The sequence below is a fragment of the Carassius auratus genome, chromosome 8, assembly GCF_003368295.1.
Source record: "Carassius auratus strain Wakin chromosome 8, ASM336829v1, whole genome shotgun sequence".
Taxonomy (NCBI): Eukaryota; Metazoa; Chordata; class Actinopteri; order Cypriniformes; family Cyprinidae; genus Carassius; species Carassius auratus.
This window is the reverse complement of record NC_039250.1, coordinates 2,801,408-2,824,969: the sequence shown is the minus strand read 5'-3', so window position 1 is coordinate 2,824,969 and position 23,562 is coordinate 2,801,408. Positions and strand designations below refer to the sequence as shown.

General features: G+C 36.4%; 1 protein-coding gene across 2 annotated transcripts; it reads right to left on the bottom strand.

The window, feature by feature from the left end:
- Positions 1-4,004: 4,004 nt before the first annotated feature.
- LOC113106981 (DENN domain-containing protein 2C-like) lies at positions 4,005-23,305 on the bottom strand. Of its 2 annotated transcripts, XM_026269081.1 has the most exons (20): positions 22,907-23,305; positions 22,306-22,358; positions 19,542-20,578; positions 15,889-16,010; positions 15,238-15,350; positions 14,880-15,050; positions 12,490-12,562; positions 12,360-12,404; positions 12,061-12,248; positions 11,291-11,400; positions 11,139-11,208; positions 10,870-10,947; positions 10,627-10,767; positions 9,543-9,691; positions 9,282-9,459; positions 7,915-7,956; positions 6,846-6,954; positions 5,122-5,364; positions 4,948-5,034; positions 4,005-4,865 (listed from the first exon to the last, which is right to left on the bottom strand). In XM_026269081.1, the coding sequence occupies exons 3-20, from the start codon at positions 20,411-20,413 to the stop codon at positions 4,834-4,836; spliced, it is 2,823 nt and encodes a 940-aa protein (XP_026124866.1). In that variant the 5' UTR covers positions 20,414-20,578; positions 22,306-22,358; positions 22,907-23,305; the 3' UTR covers positions 4,005-4,833. The 2 variants fall into 2 exon arrangements, with proteins under 2 accessions (XP_026124866.1, XP_026124867.1); XM_026269082.1 differs by lacking the exon at positions 22,306-22,358.
- Positions 23,306-23,562: the final 257 nt, after the last annotated feature.

Genomic DNA, 23,562 nt, shown 5'->3' with positions numbered 1-23,562 from the left:
AAACCCGTTCTAAACTACAAATAGTTTTCCTGCTTTGTCTAATCACCCCACTTTGCACTATATCTTTAACACCTGTCCCTGCCGACCCATCTCTCATCATGTAATCTCCTTTATTCGTCATAACTTCTGCATATTAAAAGTAGGCTATGTTCTGGTTTCTAATGTCTGACAATAGCTACTCACAAAAAACAGTAGGATGCTTCCCTGTAATGTACTATTTAAATGACTGTGTCCGATTCTTAATCTTGTCATCACTATTTCTTCTCTCCTAGTCCCTCATCCCCAATTCCTTTCTGTACCAACTTTATTTTGAATGGCATACAAATGTGTTCCTTTAGCTTTCCTGTCCCAGTGATTTTGCCATTCTCTCACTGTTTCTTTCCAAACTTTACTTTTCCACTTAACTCAACTGTATACACATTCAGTTCATCTATGGTTCATTTGCTTTCCTCACTTCCTTGATAAAAGGGTTAGTTCAGCCATAAATGGAAAATTGATCCATAAATTACTCACCTTGAAGTCATCCTAGGTGTATATGACTTTCTTCTTTCATACGAATCCAGTCAGAGTTATTTACAAAAATTGTCTTTTATCTTTCAAACTGCTTGATGCCTCTTAGTGGGTGTTGCACTGCATCAGTTCATGAGAAGTAAAAAAAAAAAAAAGTGTCTCAACTGGCTTCGGGGGGTGAACAAAGGCCTCCTGTAGATGTAGATGTTTTTGTAAGAAAAATATCTGTATTCAAAACATAATAATCACTTTAATCTAGTTTTTTTTATTTTTATGGATGCACTTTTTATTAAACTTCTCATGGACTGATGCAGTGCACCTGATGAGAGGCATCAATGAGCTTGAAAGATCAAAGACCATTTTTAAAATAACTCGACTGGAATTGTATGAAAGAAGAAAGTCATTTACACCTAGGATGACTTCATGGTGAATAATTTTTTAGTAATCATTTTTGGGGGAACTAACCCTTTAACTATAAAATTGGCTGATCCAGTCCTTTCTTTTTCAGGATCTTTCGACCCATCAGTATAAATATGAACATAGTCTCTGTATTTACCATCCACATATCTGTAGAATTCAGCTACAAGGTCTATAATACCATATTTTTTGCCTTGATGTAATTCAACTTCCATGGTTTCGATCTACCATACTGGAAAGTCAGGCCATCAAATAATTGGGCAGAGTTCTTTTTCACTCACCCCCAAATTTCTAGCTGCCTCATCTCATATTCATCCAAAACTAAACTTTGGCTCCCTCTCCTTTTCCCAGCTAGCTTGCCGAACTCTCTTAGTAGGATGTCCATCTCTATGTACCTTTAGATTTATCCAATTATTTACAGTAGTTTATGTCGAATGTCCAGTGGCATTTCTCCTACTTCTACTTGTAGTACACACACTGGTGATGTTTTTACTGCTCCAAAGCATAGTCTTAATGCTTTAGCCTATGTTATATCTAAGTCTCGCAAGTACAGATTTGGCTGAGGATCCATATACCACACATCCCATAATATATTCTTGAACTTATTAAGTTTACATATATATTTCAGTGATTGATAATCAAATCCCCATTCTAACCCTTATAAACATCTCATTATATTTATTACTTTTTTAGACTTATCCTCCACATTCCTTATATGTTCTACCCATGTTAATCTTGGATCAAAAAGTACTCTGAAATTACTTATGTATAGTTTTAAATTAAAGCCTTCATTGAGTTTTCTCCTTGTAAGAAAATATTATTTTTTTTCAACAGAAAATTTAAAACCCCGCTGAATACCATCTTGCATCTTGTTTTAAACTATGTTCTACATTTCTTCCTCTTTTCCAAATTGCTCCATCGTCCATATATGTTATTTATCATTACGGCATGTTGTTTTTCCCCCGTGGTTTAAATGTTTTACATATTGCATAGATTGTAATTGACTGAAATGTGTGTATTTAAATATTTTGATTTGATTTGATTTGATTTGCCTTTATTGTCTCCTGACGGAGAAATTTGTCTTGGGCATTCGGGATAACAGATACACACAATATACATATAACACAACATACATCCCCTACACATAATTTACCACCAACCCACACCCCTTATTTGTTCTTATTCAATATTTTAACAGAAAGTGGTACAAATGAAAATTTAAACCTATTTAGTCTACAGTTTGGTAACCTGTACCTTCTACCTGAGGGCATCATCTCATACTCACTGTAAAGGACATGATTCGGATCATTAGGAATTTTTAAACTTTGTTTCCTCACCGCCTCCTCAAAAAGCTCATTAAGAGTGGTCGGTGGCACTCGTCCAATTATTTTTCCCGCCCTTTTAATCAATGTTTGGAGCTGTGATTTTAATTTAACTGACAGGTTACCGAACCAAGCTACCATACCATATCGGACAATAGACTCAATTGCTGCCTTATAAAATAGTAACATAATATCCTTGTCAACACCATGAACTCTTAGTTTCCTCAAGAATGTAGACGCTGACATATTCTTGAGGAAAAATACTCCACTTGATTTGACCACTGTAACTGTTTGTCTAATTGAATTCCTAAATATTTATATGTTGTTACTTGTTCAATCGGTACTCCTTCAATTATAATAGGGCTTTGATCGCCTATAGACCTAGGGTCAAAAATCATTTCTTTGGTTTTATTAACATTAAGGAGCAAGTTATGCTTATTGCACCACTTAACAATCTCCTCTATCTCCTGTATGTAAACACCAATGTCTGATTTGTTGTAGAGTAAGCTAAGTATGGCCGTATCATCTGAAAATTTAATAATACAATTATTCCTAGCTCTGCATTCATTTGTTTATAATATAAAAAGTAAGGGCAAACTTACACAGCCCTGAGGGGCACCTGTACTTACACTAATCATATCCGAAAGAGTGGAGTTAACTCTCACCTGCTGCTTCCTTTCTGTCAAGAAAGAGCCATACCATTTAACAATAAAGGGGTTCACTTCCATCTGCTGTAGTCTACTTAACATTATCTGCGGAAGAGTACAATTAAATGCAGAACTAAAATCCATAAATAATAAACAAACATAACCTGATGGATTTTCCAAGTGCTTTAAGATGGAATGAACAGTTGTAATTAAAGCATCATCAGTACCCCTGCCATTATTATAGGCAAATTGGTACGGGTCCAAAAGATGCTGTACCTCACTCCTTAATTTACAAACCATTATACGCTCTAATGACTTCATCACTATAGATGTCAACGCTACTGGTCTATAGTCATCATTTTGCTGTGGGCATGATTTTTTGGGCAACGGAATGACAATTGATGTTTTCCAGATAGTTGGAATATTACATGTATCCACAGAAAAATGAAATAAGGGGCACCAAGCTGGAGTTAGTTCATCCGAGAATGTTTTCAAAAGAAAAGATGAAATTCCATCAGGTCCACTAGCCTTATTACTATTCAGCTTTTTAAAAACTGCAGTGACATCTTTCGGGTTAATTATTATTCTATCCTTTGTTGGGTCACATTGGTATTTACATAGATAACTCTTTGCAGCAGGTCACATTTGTTTCACAATTCACAATTCAATTTTACATTGTGCTAATGATAAAACTGTGCTAGATTATAAGTTTGGGCCCTTACGAGTAGACCTACTGGTGATTTTCAAGTAATAAATTATGTATAAGGCATTGTCATGACTGTAAATCATGTGTTTTAGGCATAGACTGTATAAAAACAATTTTAGGTATGAGAGTGGCATATGTTGAGTTTTAATATTTGGGTATGGTCTACAGGCTTGTTACAGCCTAGTTATAATTAGCCTTTGGGTTGATTTTATTACACCGACCTGGCACCAGTGGCTCACTTTTATTACTACTTTACATGTTTTAGGAATTATAGTAGTTGTAAAAAGTATGAAAAAACACAAATGCAATTTTGTAATATGTAAAAAAAAAAAAAAAGGGGTCAAATCTGTATTAGCCTTTAGCTATTTAGCTTCTTTCAAGTAGCCACCAAATCCACATTACCACTGTAAGTGCTGTTTTTTAATAATACTGTACACTCCACATTCATTATAAGTTTCTCACATATTACATCCACGCACCCTTTACATTCTCAATCACTGAACATTCATCCAAACGTTCCATTTCTACAAGATCACATTGTTTAACTCCCACTTCCTGTCCAACAATGCATCAGAAACTTGCTTTTTTATTTTCAAATGTTACAAAAAAAATCTAGTTTGTCTAAAAACAAAACTGTACAAAAATGTAAACTGAAACATTTTCATCGATCGTTTACAAGTCAGAAAATTTGGCTAAAAATAAATGTTGGACATTTAACTGGAAAGGCTATTTCTGTGCATACGAAGGATCATAAATTAATTCCTGAAGGGGAATAGAAGTCATCCTTCATCATATTTTCTTTTAAGCAACACATTTCCAGTTGGAAAAGGTTTTCGGTTAAAACATATGCTTACCTTATTGCCTGGTTTAAAAAAAATTACATTAAAGACAATAAAAACATGTAAGACCTCTGACATGGCCGTTAACCCAACTCTTGTTATTATGCATTCATAGTCCGATTTTTCCTTATTTATCAAAATTACAATGGCATGACACAGACTCCTCCTTTTCCTCTTTGTTCTAATTCAGTCGTCTTTGTTCCTTGTGCTTATGAACTCATTTCCAGCCTTTTCCTCTTTCGTGACAGGAGAATTCTCAGGGCAGAACAAGCTGATTCCAGTCTTGAACTCATCTCCACCCTTCAGCATTGGCTACGGGAGAGGAACTGACATGCTGGTCGAGTCATCACACATTTTTGAACAAAAAGCCTCTCCTACTTGGCATCTGTTCGCTATTTCTTCTGCAAGAATTTCATTTTATTTCCTGCAAAGCAAAATATTTGTAAATAAAAATGGAAATAAATGCGTTTTATTTTAGACAAATGCAAAAGAAGCTAAAGATTTACCGAGCCCCTTAAGAAATTTGTTGACTCCACTTGGTTCAGGTTCAGGATAAGAATCCAAATATTCTGCTGCTCTCAATTCAAACAGCCCTGTTCAACAAAACATTGCTCTCATTACTTAAAGGAATGGTTTACCTTAAAGATAACAACTCTAACCCAGAATATTTCTTTTCTCACCTTTAACACCTCCTTTTCGGAGTTCTCGGTCATGAATGAAACCAGCAAACATCTGCGTGTCCATGAAGAGCTGGAGAAACTGTCGCACTCCTCGGGACGGATGAGATTTCCTGAAAGCGTCGCTCTGCAGCTCTCGGGTGCCACGGGGTCCTGTGTCGCTCATGTACAGAGAATAATGTCCCACCAGCTCAACAAAGAACCACACGAAAGCCTCTGACACCAAAGTGCTCAGGTCTGATTTATCTGTTAGGAGAATAAAACCACAATGTGACACATTGATACTGCATAAAATATATAAAAATACACGGAAGCTTAAAAAGCCCATCAAATAAGACTTTTGTGGTTTATATGCTAATGTGAGGAATAAGAAATAGTTCACACCAAAATGAACATTTGGTGACAATGCCTCACACTATACAATATGTAGAGATGAGTTTGTTTCTTCATTGGAACAGATTTAGGGAAATTTAGCATTGCATCACTTTCTCACCAATAGATGCAGTGAATGGGTGCCGTCAGAATGAGAGTCCAAACAGCTGATAAAAACATCACTATAATCCCACCACTCCAGTCCATCAATTAACATCTTGTAAAGTGAAAAGCTGCATGTTTGAAAGAAACAAATACATCAAGACACTTTTAACGTCTTACCATTTCTTCATATGCTAAAATAAGACACCTCTATCCATAATTTTAAATGTCATCTCATATCTATGGGGAGAGAAAAATGCACAGTACTGTTTTAAAGCAAAAACCGTCCACTGGAGACAGTTTCACCGGAGAAAGCATTGGAGGATGGATATGGACTAATATTTTGACTAGAAGTGAAAGATTAAAAACTGCCTTGTTGGATTTCTTTCTTAAAAACACACTTCACAAGATGTTCATTGATGGACTGGGGTGTGGATTATTGAGGTGTGTTTATCAGCTGTTTTGCTTGTCAAACATTGAAGAAAAGCATGCAAACCTTCAAAATGGGACTTTAAAAACTATTTTAAAATGTGTATTATATACATTTATATGCATTAAATTCTATCACATGTAATTATATATGACTATAGCATGTCTATTTTCCTATTTTTAAACAGGACATTTAAATAATCAAACAATAAAATATGCTTTGAATAATAAGAATACATTTGAATCATAATAAGTATTTTTAATACATTTTACACAATAATTTATCCACTTGATTTTATTTACAGCAGACTATCATGTGACTGGCCACGCGAGCAGGCTTTTAGGATCACAGAACTTGTTCCTCCACTGTGAATAAAGCATCATCCGTATTCATGAGTGAATTTATTTTTACAGACATCCACATGAGAAACAATTACCATCCGAATAGGGTTTAAAAGTATTTGCTATTTTTGCTATTTGCTAAAACTCCCTGTTTTAACAGGAAATCTCAACAAGAAAATGCTGCTTGCCAAACCATTTGTCCTTTAATATTTAGTATAACTGCTATAATGACTATTTGTCATTGGGCCGGCTTAACGTAAGATCTATAACAACTTGATGACAACTGGATGATCCTGACCTCATTGGCCTTGTTTAACGGTTGGTTACTCATCACATTATGAATACACAGACAGTAGGGCTTTAAAAGATAAACAGCTCATTCTGACACAGTAAGACAATGGAGGAAACCTTCAGTTAAACCAGTTTAAAACTGAACTGCTGTGGGTTCGGCTGTGAATAACGGCACGTGTGAGGACTCTAACCTCCTTTCCTGTCTCTGGTGTTTTGTTCTAGGATCTCCTCCCTGTTCTCCAGTATCTCCTGAAGCGCTGCCTGCAGCTTTCCAGGTAAGATACAGTCCTCGTCTCCAAGCTGGGACAACAGAGAGTAGAGAAGATGAATATAGGCGCAAATGTAGGAAAGACACAGACATTTTGAAACAAAGACCAGATTGGCCCATGATTACATTTCACAAAATGATTTGTCAGCAATCAGATATTCAGCTGTTTGTAGTCTGATTGTACAAAGGTTGGAAATGAGTATTTATTTGTCAAGGATGCATTAAATTGACAGTTAAGACGTTACCAAAGATTTCTATTTCAAATAATGTTTTTAAACTTTCTGTTCATCAAAGAATCCTGAAATTGTCTCTCGGTTTCCACAAAAACATTAAGCAGCACAACTATTTTCGACATTGATAATAAAAAGAAATGTTTCTTGGGCACATTAGAATGATTTCTGAAAGCAGTTATATAAATAATCTTTCCATTGATGTATGGTTTGTAAGGATAGGACAATATTTGGCTGAGATGCAACTTTTTGAAAATCTTGAATCTGACGGTACAAAAAAAAAAAAAAATCTAAATATTGAAAAAATTGCCTTTTAAAGTTGTCCAAATGTATTCTTAGCAATGCATATTATTACAAAAAATTAAGTTTTGATATATTTAAGGTAGGACATTTAAGACATATCTTCATGGAACATGGTCTTTGCTTAATATCCTAATGACTTTTGGCATTAAAAAAAAAAAATCTATAATTTTATAATTTTGACCCATACAATGTTGGTTTTTTTTGGCTATTCCAGTGATTTAAGGCTGGTTTTGTGGTCCAGGGTCACAAATATGACTAAAACCACTTCTTTAAACAACCAGATTTATGTCTTTGAATGATAATACATCACAGCTAGTCAGGCCGTGACTTGAGTTTCATACCACACCCCACAAACACACACACACACACACACACACACACACACACACACACACACACGTGGTACATTCAAAAGGGCACACCTCGTATTATTAGGAGACTAATAACCTGCATACTCACCTGAACAACAAACTTGTCCGCACACAAATCCACAATAAGAACCTGGTTGAATAAGAAAAAAAGAAAGGAAGGTCAAAATGAAAACAAAAAGCAAGAACCTTTTTTTGTGTAACAAATGTATGTCTTTCATGCCCTTTCTAAATGGAAAGCATAAGAAAGTCACAAGATGGACCTGACAGGAACCTCAGAATTCAGTGTTGTATATTATTCCAAAGTTCACCAGTTTATTTGAACAAGACAAATGCAATTTTGTTTTCAGTTATTAAATTTTTTACTTAGCATCTGCTAGACTTTAAAAAAATAAAGGCTCCAAATGGAGCATTTTGCAGTAATGTCATAAAATATTCATTTAGGGTTCCTCAAAGAAACTTTTTAAGTGAACCACTCTTATTTTATTATAGTAAAGAACCTTTTTTCCCACTAAAAAGGCAATTTTGTCCAATGGAAAGGTTCCATGGATGTTAAAGGTTCTTCATGCAACACAGATGCCAATAAAGATACTTTATTTCCAAGAGTGTGTAGCACCTCAAATACAAAACAAGTCTTCATTTTTTGGGATCCTCTTATAGATGATTTTAATACCTAATACTTCTATCAGAGTATTTTATTGCTGGCATGGGGATTCTCAAGCTGTTAAACAATGGGAACAATTCAAGGCATGGCGGTTATTAAATTAAACTCCGGCTGTAGTCGTAATCAAATCTCAGAGCTCTCTTCTGTTGATTAGAAGCATCTTATATAAGATCCATGACTGCCTTTGAGAAAATTCCCTTTCTACAGGCCAGAAGATTCTGGAAAAGTTTTGTACATCACGTAAAACTGGATGGTTTTGAAATAAAACACTCATAACCCAGTTATGTTCATAACCCAGTCAAAGTATTAAAACTAATCTGAGAAAATCTCTGGAAATCATGACCACCAATACATGCATCAACATTACTCAGTGTTTATTAAATCATAACAGGTAATGTATGTAAAGATCTTTATTCTCTGGATCTTATTTAATCTTATGCAGATGGAAATGAGGCCGTGAGGGATAAGACGTACAGTCTTTACAATGATACGCACTCTATAAAGGTCCTAGAACAGGTTTTTCTCAGTTGAAAGTTATTTTCTGAAAGATGTTTCATCAGACGAACATTAGTTGCTAAACAAAAGTACAATCCATGAGCCCACTGTATTTCTATCCCTCACAGCCTCAATGTAATTTCTGTTAAAATTTAAATATGGCACTACCCTGAGTAAGGTCTACAGGTCAGAAAGAGGTCTGAAATTATTACTAAACAATTAATTACTACCAAATTTGGTGGAAAATCCTTGATTAGAAATCTAAGAGAACTTAAAAAGGCTCCTTCAAAGTGACTGACCTCCTCAATGGGCATGTCCAGCACCTCGGGCAGGGACGGAGACAGCGCCCCCATCACAAAAGGAGTGGGAGAGCAGCAAATGTCCAGCATGCTGGCAGGAAGAACCGGGACGAACGTGTGCTGCCATGTGAAGGGATACAGCAACGCCAAGGCAGAATGGGCACATCGGGACAAGACACTGGCCAAGAAAAACAGAGTTAGGTTTGAATTTATTTCTAGCTGTAGCTCTATTTGGGTATCAGCATGGGTGGTGGTCTGCACCTGAGTTTGTCTGCGATGAAGATCACTCTCCTCTCCAGCAGCAGAGAAGCGAAGACCTGCAGGAGTCTGGTCACACTGAGACACTGCAGCAAACTCTCAAAGTCTACGTGCTCCAGACGAGAGTCCACCGGCCTGCACAGAGTCAGAACCTACACACAACAGAGACGCGCGGATGATCCTCAGGAGACCGGTTCAAACAGTTAAGAAACTCCATGTAGAAGACAAAAAAATGTATAACAGCAACATGTAAAATAAGTGCCTACAATTTTTTTTTTTACATACTCATAAAACTATTTTCTTACAATTTTTTTTTAAATTAACAAAAAATTAAATAAAAAAGGTTTAATTAATAATAATAAATGTTTATGTAATTAATGTAATTATTATTACATTTGATAAAAAAAATATTTATTTTTGAGTTATATTATTTTTCAGAATAAGTGTCACAGGTGTTATGCTGTAAAAACAATTTTGAAAATATAGAAAGTTGTAGAAAGGTACTTCAAAGGTCAAAGTTCATATTAAAAAGGCTGTTCAAATGCGCATATGATTTTCCTACCATGTCGAAAAAGTTTTGATTTACATTCAAGATGATATTTTGATGTATGGTTGAAGTTCACTTTAACATTAGTTTAATGTTCATGTGATTTATTTTCCAAGATATTCTTTGAATTGATTATTTGATATTATTGTTATTATACTTAATTGATTTTCATCTGATCAGTGGCATGTGTTTTGAGATGATATTGACACATTCTTAAAAAATATATATATTATTAGAAGTCATCACTAGTGTTACAACCATTTATTTCTGAATTAAAATAATTATAAATAATAAAATAAATGTTGAAAAAACAAAATTATAAAACAAGAAAGATCAAGTCCTGCCATTTATGACAAGTAATAAATAATGTAAAGATTTAAATAAATACCTATAATCTGCTTTTATAGGAATAAATAAATTCAAAACCTCATTTTGTAAGCCATACATTTTTTTTTAAACCCACATGTAGTACTGAATACTAAATGAATGCATAAACTACAGGAATAAAGATGATCTTTCCTGAGTTACACAGTATCTTACCTCGTTCCCGGAGCCCGGCAGGAAGCTCTTGACGGTGATGGTGCGTCCAGGAGCAGGGAAGGGAGCTTCCATGACACTGTGCATGAAAGGATGAACCAAGGCAGGGGAAATCTCTCTCCTCCTCTCCACCTCCTCCAAGATCTGCTCTCAAACAATTCAGACGGTTACAATTCAGCGTCTGTCTTACAGGGTTAGTGCTGATTAAACAGGAAGTTCATATCTGATCTCTGAAATGTCCCTGACCTTTGAGAAGAGATTGAAGCAGCCCAGTCTGCTGATGATGCAGTGAACTTCAGGCAGTCTCTTCCCCTTCCCGCTGGGCTGCAAGACACAGGTCAAAGGTCAAGGTTAGTGTAGATTTACTACAAAATATGCCCTCCTTTATAATTTATTCACCATCATGTTTTTCAAACCTCCATGATGATCGATGAGAGGTTTGGAATGACAATGAATTAAAGTGACAGAAAGTATCATTTTTAATTGACTAGGTGAGATTGCGTTTACAAACTCACCAGGATTTTGCGGCAGTATCCAAATAAGCGACTCCCATCCTCCCCGGTTAGGACAAAAGAAAATGTTTCACTGTGGGCGATAATCAAAGATTATATTTGGAGTGTGAATTAGTTAGCCAAGTTACATCAGTGGTTTAATATTAGCATGCTACCTGTTGTGGTCCGAGGAGGGACGCCAGTCTTGACAGTCAGGAAAACAAAACTTGGGAATGGCCTTTAATCTGTCTTCAGCCTCGCGAGACAGACGAGAAGACTTCTCAAACTGAATGCAAAATAAAAGACAGAAAAATATTTTTTACAATCAAATAGAAAATAATGACATTTTCTATACTGATTTCATATTTATATAATTAAAATTAATTTAAAATTAAAAAGTAAAACGTAAATAATGTTATTGTATTTTATTACAGTCATATAAAATAAATGATAATTACAACATATTAATAAGTATTATATATAGTTATATATTATAACTTAAAAATTTGTATCATTAATTTGAAATTAAAATGTAAATAATTTGTATTATATTGTATTATATTTATAAAAAATAGTTACAATATATAAATGTAAAAATACATATAAATTACATAAAAGATCTATCAAGATAGATAGAAATGTATATTATAATTTTTTTAATAATTTAAAATTAAAATGTAAATAATTTTATAAAATTGTAGTATATTTCTATGAAATAAGTCAGAATTACAATATATAAATATAAAAATTATATGATATTTATATATATATATATATATATATATATATATATATATATATATATATATATATATATATATATTTTTTTTTTTTTTTTTTTAATAAAAAAAAAAGAAAGAAAATGCTGAAACACACATTCCATAAATTAAGATCTACCACGTATTATTTCCAGAATTTGTCATTACAATTTATAAGGTCTCTTCACCTTTGTGGGGAACTGTTGTGTGATCTCAGGGATGTATGTGTTTCCAGGGGAAGCTTTTCTAAGTGACACCACTACAAATTGCTGGAAAAGCTGCTGCTCTTGTAGTTGGATCAGGTCCCTCTCTAAAGTGTGGTAACCCGGCCGTCGCTTTAAAGTTGACTGAACGTACACTGTTCGCTGGGAGCGATCTATGGGAAAAGAATGTAAACAGCCTCGATAGGTTTAGAACTGGTTTAATATACAAGTTAAGCTTGAATAAACTAGAGTTCTCTGAGCCCAGGCCTGAAGGAGACACTAACCTTTAGAGCTCTCCTCAGGATCACTCTCTGTTCCACTTAATTCATCTGCCAAAAAAAAACACACATTTACTGCCTGGTAAGATGACTTCTCTTGGTAAACCAGGTAAATATGAAATATGTATCCTCTTACCTCTGGTTGCTGTCGCCCATACTCGTTTCCTTCCTCTTTTGGCTTCAAATATTTCCTGGATCCTGTTTACAAGCTGCATGAGAAACACAAATAAGATTTCATTTTTGTCTACTAAAAGCAATATTCTAACTTTAGATTTTTAAAATGTTTTTCTCATTTTCATCAGTAAAAACTGTAATATTGTGAAATATTTTTACTGTTTAAAATAATTGTTTACTATTTTAATATATTTTAGAATGTAATTTATTCCTTTGATGGAATGCTGAATTTTTAGCCTCATTCCTCCAGTCTTCAGTGTCACGTGATTCTTCAGAAACCGTTCTAATATGTTGATTTGCTGCTCAAGGAGCATTATTATGTTGAAAAGAGTTCTGGTGCTTAACATTTTTGTGGAAAATGAGATCATTTTTTTTTCAGTATTCTTTGCTGAATAGGAAATGTTCAAAAGAAGGGTTCTCTGGCAACAACCTACTTCTGATCAATTTAATGCATCCTTGCCGAATGAAGAAAGAAATCTTACCGAGCCCAAACATTTGTAGTCAACATAAAACATATTTACAAAATGCAATTAAAATAGAAGCCAAACAAATAAATGTTTTAAATTCAAAACAAATGCAAACAATACACAAAACTACAACCAGAAGACTAGATGCATCATAATGACCAGCGACATGCATCCAATGTGTACGTCTGGCCAGAGCAAACATGAGATGCTAATTATGATTCATATTCATGGAGAGGACAGAGGTCTACCCACATCACACAGTGAGACAGCACACTGTTGTGGCATCTGCCCTTGATGAGCGGAAACAGCTTGATGGTGCTTTCCCCAGATAAACACATAATGCTCACCATGTGTGTGGACAGTAAAGGCCTTTTAGGCACCACTCAGAGCAAGCATCATGCCTGCTTCCAGTTTCAAATAGCGTCATGGAAGAGGGATTTTATGAGGTTGCTAGGTATCACATTGCAATGCACTAAACAATACAAACATGTATTTGAGCTTAGAAACAAAAAAGTTGTGACTGAAACTTAGCAGAAAAAAAAAAAAAAAGAGTTGAATGTGGGTTCATGAATCTCTTATCTCTTATAATGGGTGAAGAAAAGCGGGTTCTTGCCTCCGCTTTCTGCTCATTCTCTTTATTAAAACAGAATTTCTCTATGAGCAACATCTACGCTGCCACGGCCTGCAGATTTGAGTTCTTCCAAAATAACTGTATGGATCATACTGACACAAAGCTGAATATAGCTGATTAGTCAGCAGCAGCGTCCAGTATGATGCACAGGCACTTCATGATAATCCTCAACCTCTCGTGTTTCCTGCCACCATCCATCCATCTTCTCACCACTTCCTCCCTCCTTTTCCCTCTTCCTGCTAAAGCATCAAAGCTGACATTTCTACTCAGACTATGTCTTTTTCTCTTCTTATATTCATTGCTATTTTATTTGTGAGAACTGGGACAAAACAGGCTAGAGAGATGATTTATGTATCAAATCCATCAAAAATAATTTATGTAAAATTATTACCCAGCCCTGCATCATATTTTTGGAATGAATTTCAATACTTGTTTCTTACTTGCTTACAAAATAGAACATGCATTGCTTACAAAATCTTACAAAATATGATGCATGTCATTACATTTTCTTGCTTTTGACAACCACTTGTAAGGTTAAGAGGGTTTGTATTATCCCTTCATCAGCAGAAAAACTGCCATAAAGACGTGATTCTTATTTCCCTCTAAGCCAGGTTACAACTATATGTTGAATTCTCAGAACACATTAACATGCATGAATCATGCCTATTCCTGATTTTATGCATATTCACGGTTAGAATTATGATCAATGAAAACGCAAACATGACACACGTTTTATGCTACATCTGTGGGTGTTTTACTACATCCAAATAGTGTCAGAAAATTACAGATTTTGTATTTATAAACTTGTGTTTATGTGAAGTTCTATGACATTAAACTGAGTTTTTTTTTACCATATTTTCCCACTCCTTTGGAGATTGTTAGTTCAATTAAAAAAAAAATTTGTCATTTAAACTATAATTTTGACATTTGACTGCTTTTGTTGTTTTGATGAGTGCATTAAAGCTAATATATACTTTTTATTAAGTGAAAAAACTGTCCCTAATGTAACATTTGTTTGAATATTTTTTAAACTCAACTTATGTAGGTAATATTAGGTCTTTTTCTCAAGATGCTGGGCTGTATTATCAGCATTTGGGTGCAGCTTCAGTTTCTAATATACTGAAGAATTTATTATATCACGTAACAGTTTGGTTAAAGTTCATATGCGTACAATCAGAGAAACAGGTGTCAGCAGGCACATGTTGAGCAATGTTTAATGACGTCTCAGGCACGTGTTTGTGCGTGTGGGTTTACCGGGGGTTGTCGGTTTGTCCTGTATGAAGTGGCAGGTTTGGCTGCTGTCGATGATTTAGGACTGTTTGTAGTACAGGTACGTGTAGGTGACGTTATGGATTCTTTGCGGTCCCGCCCCATTTTATGTAACCTGTCGGCGTTAGGTAATAGTGTGAAGGGCTTCGGTGAGATCTGCATACAGTAACGGACAAGAGAAGAAGTTTAGTTAATAAAGAAATTTACTGCAACATTACGAGTGCCTTTTATATCACTTTTGATCAGTACATCCTTGCTGAATAAAATAATTAAGATTTGAGCGAGTGTATATGCTACTAACTGAAATCGGACAAAATCCCTATGCATTTAAAATGACAGTCACCTTGATGTGTGGGCTCTCTCTCTGTCCGACTGTGTAGTTTCGTGGCCGTCTTATAGGTAAACACATAGGAGAAAGTTTGAGGTCTTCATATGGGTTCTCTTTTGAAATATCCGCTGTAAAAAATTGAAAATTGCAGCTACTATGATAAGAAGTCATGCAAAAAAAACATTTCGGTGTTTTCTACTCAGGTTTCATTACATTTAGGGGCATGCAAAACAACATGTTTTCAAAATCAACTGTTCGGCAAGTAAGATTACTTTCTGCTGCCAAAAACAGCTAGATGGTCTCATGCAGCTAAAACGGGATGCTAGACTATCAAATTGACATGGCATCACAAAAACAGAGGAAGACATCTAAGAAATCTGTCTGTGGAAGCATGTTACTTAATGCAAGTAAAGCATGCAACACTAAAACTAACAAAGCAAAAATAAATAAATAAATTTGTTTAGTTTAATGTATCCTTCCTAAATAATAAAAAAATAATAATAATAATAATTTACAAAAAAAAAAAAAATCTTTCTGAACCCAAACATTTGGATGGCAGTGTATGAAAAAATTAATACAGTAATTAAGAGTCGGTGTAAACATTTTCTAGTGCTTCACAGTAATATCTGATCGATGACATGTCTTGGCGTTCTCAAAATCACTCACAGATGTCCTCATAGATGCTGTCTTCAGACCAGGCGTGGTAAAGACCTGATCGGCGGCCCTCCTTCCCTTTAGAGGCCTGTTGGGCTGTCCGCCGTACCACATCCTCAAACTCAAATGACTTCCTGTGGAGAAGAGGACCAAGAGTGTGAACAGTCACTGTATTGTGATCCAACAACAAGTTTAGGGACTTTCATAAAGGGTAACCATTAATCCAAAAAGGAATGTACCAGAATTCATATCAAACCGTAAAAAAAAAAAACATGATATTGAATTGATACATTATGACTGGAACAGAGACAGGGTTCCAAATAATCAAGAAGAACAACAATTACTAGAGGAAGGAGTAAACACAACAGCGTGACCATACGAGTGTTCAGAAAGCCCTTGAGTGACTACAGCAGGCTTCGTTGAAACAGAAGTAGGTCAAATGTGGACAATGGGCTGCGATTCTGCCAAAGAACAGCTGACATGACAGCTGGGGACGAGGCCAGACAGCTAAACTATCAGCCACTCACAGCTAAACTCTCCACGCCATCCTCTGACACAAAGCTGTCCAACTCAGAGTTTGAAAATAAACAAGAACGACAAGTAGATCTGTACACTTTCTTAGGAACCTGTGAGGTGTTTACACAAAAGTTCACCCAAAAAAATCTGTCATAATTTACTCGCACTCAAACATGTATGACTTACTTTTATTCTCTGGAAATTTGACGAATGCTTTAGTGACAGGTCACACAGAAAGCGTCTAAAAATGTGAGACGCAGTGCTCAGGAATGTTTTTTGTTTTGTTTTTGTTTTACTTGCAACTTTAAGCAAAAGCTTTTAATGCTTGCCCCGCCTCCGGGGTCTTCTGATTCTACTGTTTTGAAACTGACATTGATGAATGGTGCTGCATGTAAAAGATGAAATTATTTTAACTTGACGACATCTTAAAAACATGGTACTCATGTGCAATACACTGCAAAATATGGTAGACATGAGCGCGACAGTCATGCATGTCCTTCTAGTGCATGTTTAGATCGACAAACAATTGCAATGTAGCGCGTTGCAATGGAAAAATGGATTCTGTGTGAATGGCCCCTTATGTTTTTTTCCCCATAATATGAAGGTCAATGGGGCACCACTGTTCTTTAGAAAGAAAAAAAAAAAGAGACATAAGGTAAGAAAATTACGACATTTTTCTTTTTCCGCTAAACTGTCACTTTAAAGTGCCATGAAGCGTGAAATGTTAACATATATGAACATGCTGAACAATGTGAACATCAGTGAAAACAATAATAGCACTCATTATGTATATTATTGGGGGAAAAGTGTTTTTTTTTTCCATTTATTTGGAGCAATTTCATTCTTCCACACTGTCACTTCACCTCTGTAAACATGAGCATGACAACACGTGGCGTATGCATGAGAGATCGTTTTCTGCGCTGAACACCGCTATGAGTTTAACTCACTGCTACGATCATAGTTCATGTGTTTCAAGTTTGGTGAACATATTTTATATTCTCCATTCTGTGATATTCGTGCTCGGGTCCTTTAATGTAAGTCTAAGGGATGTTTCAAATCTGATCACTTTGAAAACTAGTAGCACACACCTCTCCTCAACAATCCACATGATTTGAGCTGTTAATCAAGGTAAGGCATGTCGGTTATGAGAACGGTTCAGGCCAACACCTATTGTTCGTGAGGATATATCATTTGTTACCAGGTTTAACAGGTTTTGAAAGCCAGCAAAACGCTATTTATAAAGGGTTATCAACCCGATTTTTTGTACAACATAATTACCGTATATGAGGAAGTTGTTTGATCACGTTGTATTTCTAGTTTTTGGAATCTGCCATTTTAATAAACCAGTTATTTTAAAGAGCCACACAGATGGGAAATCCAAAATTACTTGTATTACAGTGTATGATGTAGCTGTACATCAGTGTAAACAATGTCCAAAGTAATTAAACCAAAAAGTACACGATTTATAAAGTTATTGGCTTCTAAAGTAAGGAGTCGACTCTGAATCGCTGAAACGAGTCGTTATAGTTTTCAAATCTTTTGCCCATCTCTATGTACGTCACTAGGAGCACTTTGCATAATAATCTCCGCCTACCTTCTTGGGAGAAATGTAACTCTGACCCGCCCCACACACAGATGCTCTGGTTGGTGTTAGAGCATCATGTCGAGGAGACCGTTTGTTTTATTTTCACTGCCAATGAATGAAGATCAGAAGAACCAATGGCTAAAATTCATTTTTACCACAATACCAGAGCAGTACAACAAATCCCTTTTGTTGTGTTCACAACATTTCACTGATGACTGCTTTTCTAATCTCGGTGAGTACAAGGCGGGATTTTCAAAGCGTTTGGCCATAAAAGAGGGTTCATTACCAACTTTATTTAGACCAACAAGCATCTCCGAATCACAACGCGAAGTATGATTATAAAGTTATGAGTCTGTTTTCTCCCGAGCGTCTTATCAGTATGTGTGCTGTCTGCAGCCTTTATCTGCGCTGATCTTCATTTACAAACACGTCATTAAAATGAACTGTAACTCCGTGAATACTCAACGAAGAGACATGAGAGAGATGTCTATAGAAAGCTTGACATGTCTTCTTTAAAACTAAACAAGTGCTGCTAACAGATATTCTGTGATAAAGTAATCCATATGAAAACAATGCGATGCCCGTTTTTCATATCTCCCTTCGTTATATCTATTGTGACCACGCCCCCGCGCTGAACGCGCTATTCAGATTCAAACTGAAACGCGCGGCTTGAATACACCCACGCAGAAGAAAAAGCAGCGAGACTGTTCAATTTTTTTATTTTACTGTTTGCTTCGCGATGAGAGGAACAAGACATAATTCACCCCAAAAAGATGCTAACGCATAGTTTACTGTGGAGGTGTGTGCGGAACAACCAATCAAACCTGACTATGTCAGTTGACCAATCAGAATACAGTATGCTACCGAAAGGTGGGGCTTAAGGAAACTGAATCTTTTGAACAGCTTCGCGCAAACCGTTTGGGGATCTCTGAGAATTGAGGTAATTTTAAAATGATATTTTGACAAAATGACAATGTTTTTAACCTTGGATGGATTTAAACCTATTGTACAGGACTTATAAACAGTGATAGGAAGCTTAGAATTTTCATCTTACTGGCTCTTTAAATCAACTCATTTGAAGCCATGAAATTACTTATGATCCAGCAAAATGAAAATTTAACAAACTGGGTAGAAAACCAAAAGTGGAAATAATAGATTAGAAATTAGAAATTCAAAACGGATCTGAAAGAGTGAACGTACAATGGTGGAAATTGCATCATATGAATCTAAAAACGCTGTTAAAGACTTCAACAATAAAATGTATTTTCTTTTTGTCTACCTTGCCCCTCTAGGAACTTGTAAGCCATATGATTGTTTTGTTGTATACATACTTGCTACCTACTCTAAAAACATCAATGAAAAAACTTATTGTTCATATATTGTGATTGTGAAGTGATTACATAAACATATTTAATGCAGCACCTGACAAGATCTTTTTATGAATAAGAAATTGAGTTTAAAGTATTTACAACTCATGGACGCTGTACTCAAACCCCCTTCATTTCCCTTCTTATGTTTGGAATTAGCTGTGTAATGTAAGATGCAGTGTGGGAAAAGTATTCACCTGTTCTTCCTGTTTCTGGAAAACCCGTTGATAGTACTGACTGGACAAGGAGGAGGTGGACAGCTGGGTGGCTTTAGTATGATGTCATGCTTCCGGACTTGATTCGATTTGCTGACTGATGGAGTCTGGTTCTCCAGTGGGATCCATTGGCCGGGCGGACTGCTCGCACCCTTGTACTGGAATGTGCGCTGTGGTTTAGGTGGAGGAGAAAGAGGTCTAATTTCCCCAAGACCCTTAGTCACCATCAAGGAATCCTTCTCCTTCTCCCAGAAAGAGTCATCTGTCTCCAGTCGTTTCCAGAAACCCCTGGAGGTGTAAAAGTTCCCTGGAGGCAAGGACGCCTCTGGATCCTCTACACATCGAGGTAGAGATGTAATTTCGACATCTGTGAAATGGTTTGTCTTGATATTATTGCTTTTAACATTCAGTTTAGCATCTTGGACTTGGGTTACAGTGCTTAGAGGCTTCGTCACAGGAGTTGATGTAACAAATTTATTTGAATGAGTTCGATTTCTTGGGAAATCAGACTGGAGTTCACCTGTAACTGGTCTAAAAGTCATCTGGTTTTCCCTGAAATCCAATCCCAGGTTTTTGGCTTTTGATACAGTCGCTTTTTTACAACCTCCATCATTGCCATCAAGTCCATTTCCAAGGAGGTCTCCCGAAAGCCTGCGAGATGCAAGAGTCCGCTGGGGCTTAATATTCCCACTGGGGACATCCTCCTGCTGGCTGAGTCCCTCCCATTGGGAGATTTTCTGCTTGATGTTGACGCCAGGCTCTCGCGTGATCGGCCATGCTGCCGTTGTTGTCGCCGTCTTCCCTGCGACGACATTCCCTCCTCTTTTTCCATGGTCCCCTCCAAGGGCTAGCATCACCACGAGGCTGCCGTCACACCGCAGGACTGTGTGGCATTGCAACAGTGAGCCGATGAAGGAAGAAACCCTTCCTTTGTGGTGCAATGATGTTAATAAAGATCAACAAAGAACCCTTTTCCTGTAGGAGTCAGTTCCTCTGCCATTCTTCCTTCACTTTGAAGCCTGCAAAGGAAAAAAAGCTAACTCAACAAGTGGATTTATTTAAAACTGAAATGGTTACTGAAAGAGGCTTACCATAAAAAAAAAAAAAAAAAAAAAATATATATATATATATATATATATATAAATGAAATTAAGCATGGTTTACAACCCCAAAAAAGTTTTCCCAAATCTTGCAGCCCTAAATTTCATTTCATATTTCATGCTCAAAATACATCTTCAAGGTAAACTTTTCTTAGATTTTTTTTTTTCTATTTATATTATCTTTGCAAATGCACACCTCAACAAAATCACAACACTTATTCTAGCATGATTCACTTTTTTAAAATATTGCTGTACAAAAACTTTCTGTATTTTCTCATATCACATATATATATCTCACAAAAACATGCAATGTCAGGTTTAACATTATGCATCCAACTGACAAGCACATTTTGCACACATAAAAGATGACAGTCCCTGCATGCTGCATAAATGCAGGAAACCAAAGATCGTCTCAGTCAAGGTCAGCAGCGAAACCAAAAATAAAAACCCTAACAAAGAAGAGACTGACAACCACAGGAACATGGTAGAACACAAAGCATTCTGGGGGCCTCCATCCCCAGGAACACCCACCACCCCCACTCCGACCCTCTTTATCTGGGCCCTTCTCAAACACGGCCATGCATTAGCACACTTGAGCATAATGCAATTCAATTTCACTCCTCCCCAAAAGCTTCTTTCAGCCGCTGCACGAAAAGGACGGGCATTCCAAGTATTTCCACATCCATGTGCACATAATAGAAGGGCCTTCATTGTGGCAAAAGAACGAGTGGTCAGCACATCAATGAACAAAATATGCATGATTTCATGCATGTTAATAAGTGCTGGTGTCTATGCAACAAAAAGAGGCCACTTGAAATTCCTCTTTCCTGTGTCTACTGTAGACGGGATCGATCTGGCTGCTCTGCCGCAAGCCCATCTGCAGCCAAAGTGTTTTGGACACGTTGCACATTACGCTGAGAGTGAGACATGCTGGAATTTCTTGGCACTGCGATTGAACGACATAATTCAGTAAATATGACCACATTTGATCAGCCGGACCCAAAAATGATGCCTTTGTTCTGGATGACCGACATCTAATGTACGCTCTGGAATCTCTCTGTGATTCGAGCCAGATCCCATCCCCCTTGATCATCGCATCTACTGACCCACTTGTGTCTGCGAGCGTGTGCAGGAAGGCCTAGCCTGTGTTTCCTGATTCACAGGAAGGCCGGATCAGCAGAATGTCCATAACGATGGTTTTACAAATCTGGTGTTGTATTTCCAAGCTTGTTTTTTGTGACTCAGATGTCTAGAATGAAATTGGACACGACAAAGTTCACACATGGTGTTACGTAGGTTTGGATGAGCCAGACCAAGCAGTTAATCATAACTTCTGAGGGTCTGTGGTAAGCCATCTAACTCTAGTCATCTTGACTTCAACTTCCCGACTGCGTGCGAGGAGGAAGTTCTCATGACGTTAACCCACAACCTGAAAGGCGGTATACATCACTTCTCTCTTTTCTCCAAGCCGCCTGATTCCAGGTACGCCAACGGAGCTCTATGTTTGGGGGTTGGTTATCAAAAGAGTCATCAGCAACCGCAGACATACACAAAACACCCCTACAACACCAACATCAACCAGACACTAGTATTACCCAAGCCCTTAAATGGTAGACAATCAAGACATAAATAAACTATAATATTACCTTGAACAGGTGATCCACCCACCGCAGGTACTTGTGCATGAGGGGACATGTCTCTGGGTGGAGTAGATCAAGAGGGGGGGAAAGTGAGCAAGTTCACTGTCAAAACTACACCTAATCATGTCTATATGACAAAACATTGTGTCAAATACTGTCTAGAATATTGAGCGGAAAAAGTTAATAAATAACTCAATTATTGTGTCAACACTACAGACATTTTCACCCAAAGGCGAAATGAGAAAAGCTGAATAATTAGACTTTATCCAACATGAATAAATTATTTTTTAGATAAGCATGTTTATTTGCAGGCTAAATTCCAGCATGGTTTAAATGCAAACAAAAGGTGTCTATAATAAAACATGAATTAAAAAGGGTATTTTTTTATTAAAATCAAGTAAGAAAAATAAAATATAGAATGTAAATATAGAATAAAATAATTAATTAAATCAAATTTAAAACGCAATAAATTAAAATAAATACAGCTTAATTAGGCTAAGTAAATAAATGCATCCATAATTACATAAAGAAATACATACATGCAAGCAGTAGAGCTCTATCATGTCAGCTAGTTCAGATCTTTTGTTATGAAGAAATATCAACTTACTTGCTCGCTGTTTCACAACACATATGTTGCACTCCGCGGAAATAAATCGAAATAAAAGTTCTCATAAGAGTTCACTTATTAGAGTAAATACTGAGTCTGTAAATCTGTTGTGGAGCCGAAGTCTTCATATCTTACGGCTGGTTAGCCAGGCGGCTAAAAAGTTGCTAGGAAAAAAAAAACTTGCTCGGGAAAAAAAACAAAAAAACTTTGTATCCATTCACTTTCACGGCGAATAAGCGACGCGTTTTCAAAGTAACAAATAATTCCCGGTAACTGGCAACAATGTAACTCCTGCTGCTGTTTATATTCCCGACTGAACATGTAATCGGCGTTCCTTGAGGAGTGGATATGTGTTCCTGTAAGTCCTCCTCCCGTGCTGTCAGTTCCTCATCTGAGCTTCGGTTCCTCTGAGTAGATGAATCAGCTGCAATAAAAGTGTCTCTTCATAAAAGCAGCCATGTGTGTTCATGGGAACCTATTCGGTTGGAAAGTCATCATCTTTTTCTTCTTATTTGGGTTTTAACGGCTGTTGCATCCTTAACGTTGCTTTAACTCGGAAATGCTATTTTATTGTCTTGAATACTTTTTTTTGTGTTAACTCTATAATGAAACGAGGAAAATGTATGCTATAACTGCTTTTTATTTAAATGCTTTGG

Coding starts and splice junctions, on each gene's coding strand:
- LOC113106981 (XM_026269081.1), bottom strand. CDS start 20,413: ATGCTAGCCCTTGGAGGGGACCATGGAAAAAGAGGAGGGAATGTCGTC. Junction 10,768..10,869: donor GCTTCAATCTCTTCTCAAAG/GTCAGGGACATT, acceptor GTTTGAGAGCAG/ATCTTGGAGGAGGTGGAGAG. Junction 9,460..9,542: donor TTCATCGCAGACAAACTCAG/GTGCAGACCACC, acceptor TTTCTTGGCCAG/TGTCTTGTCCCGATGTGCCC.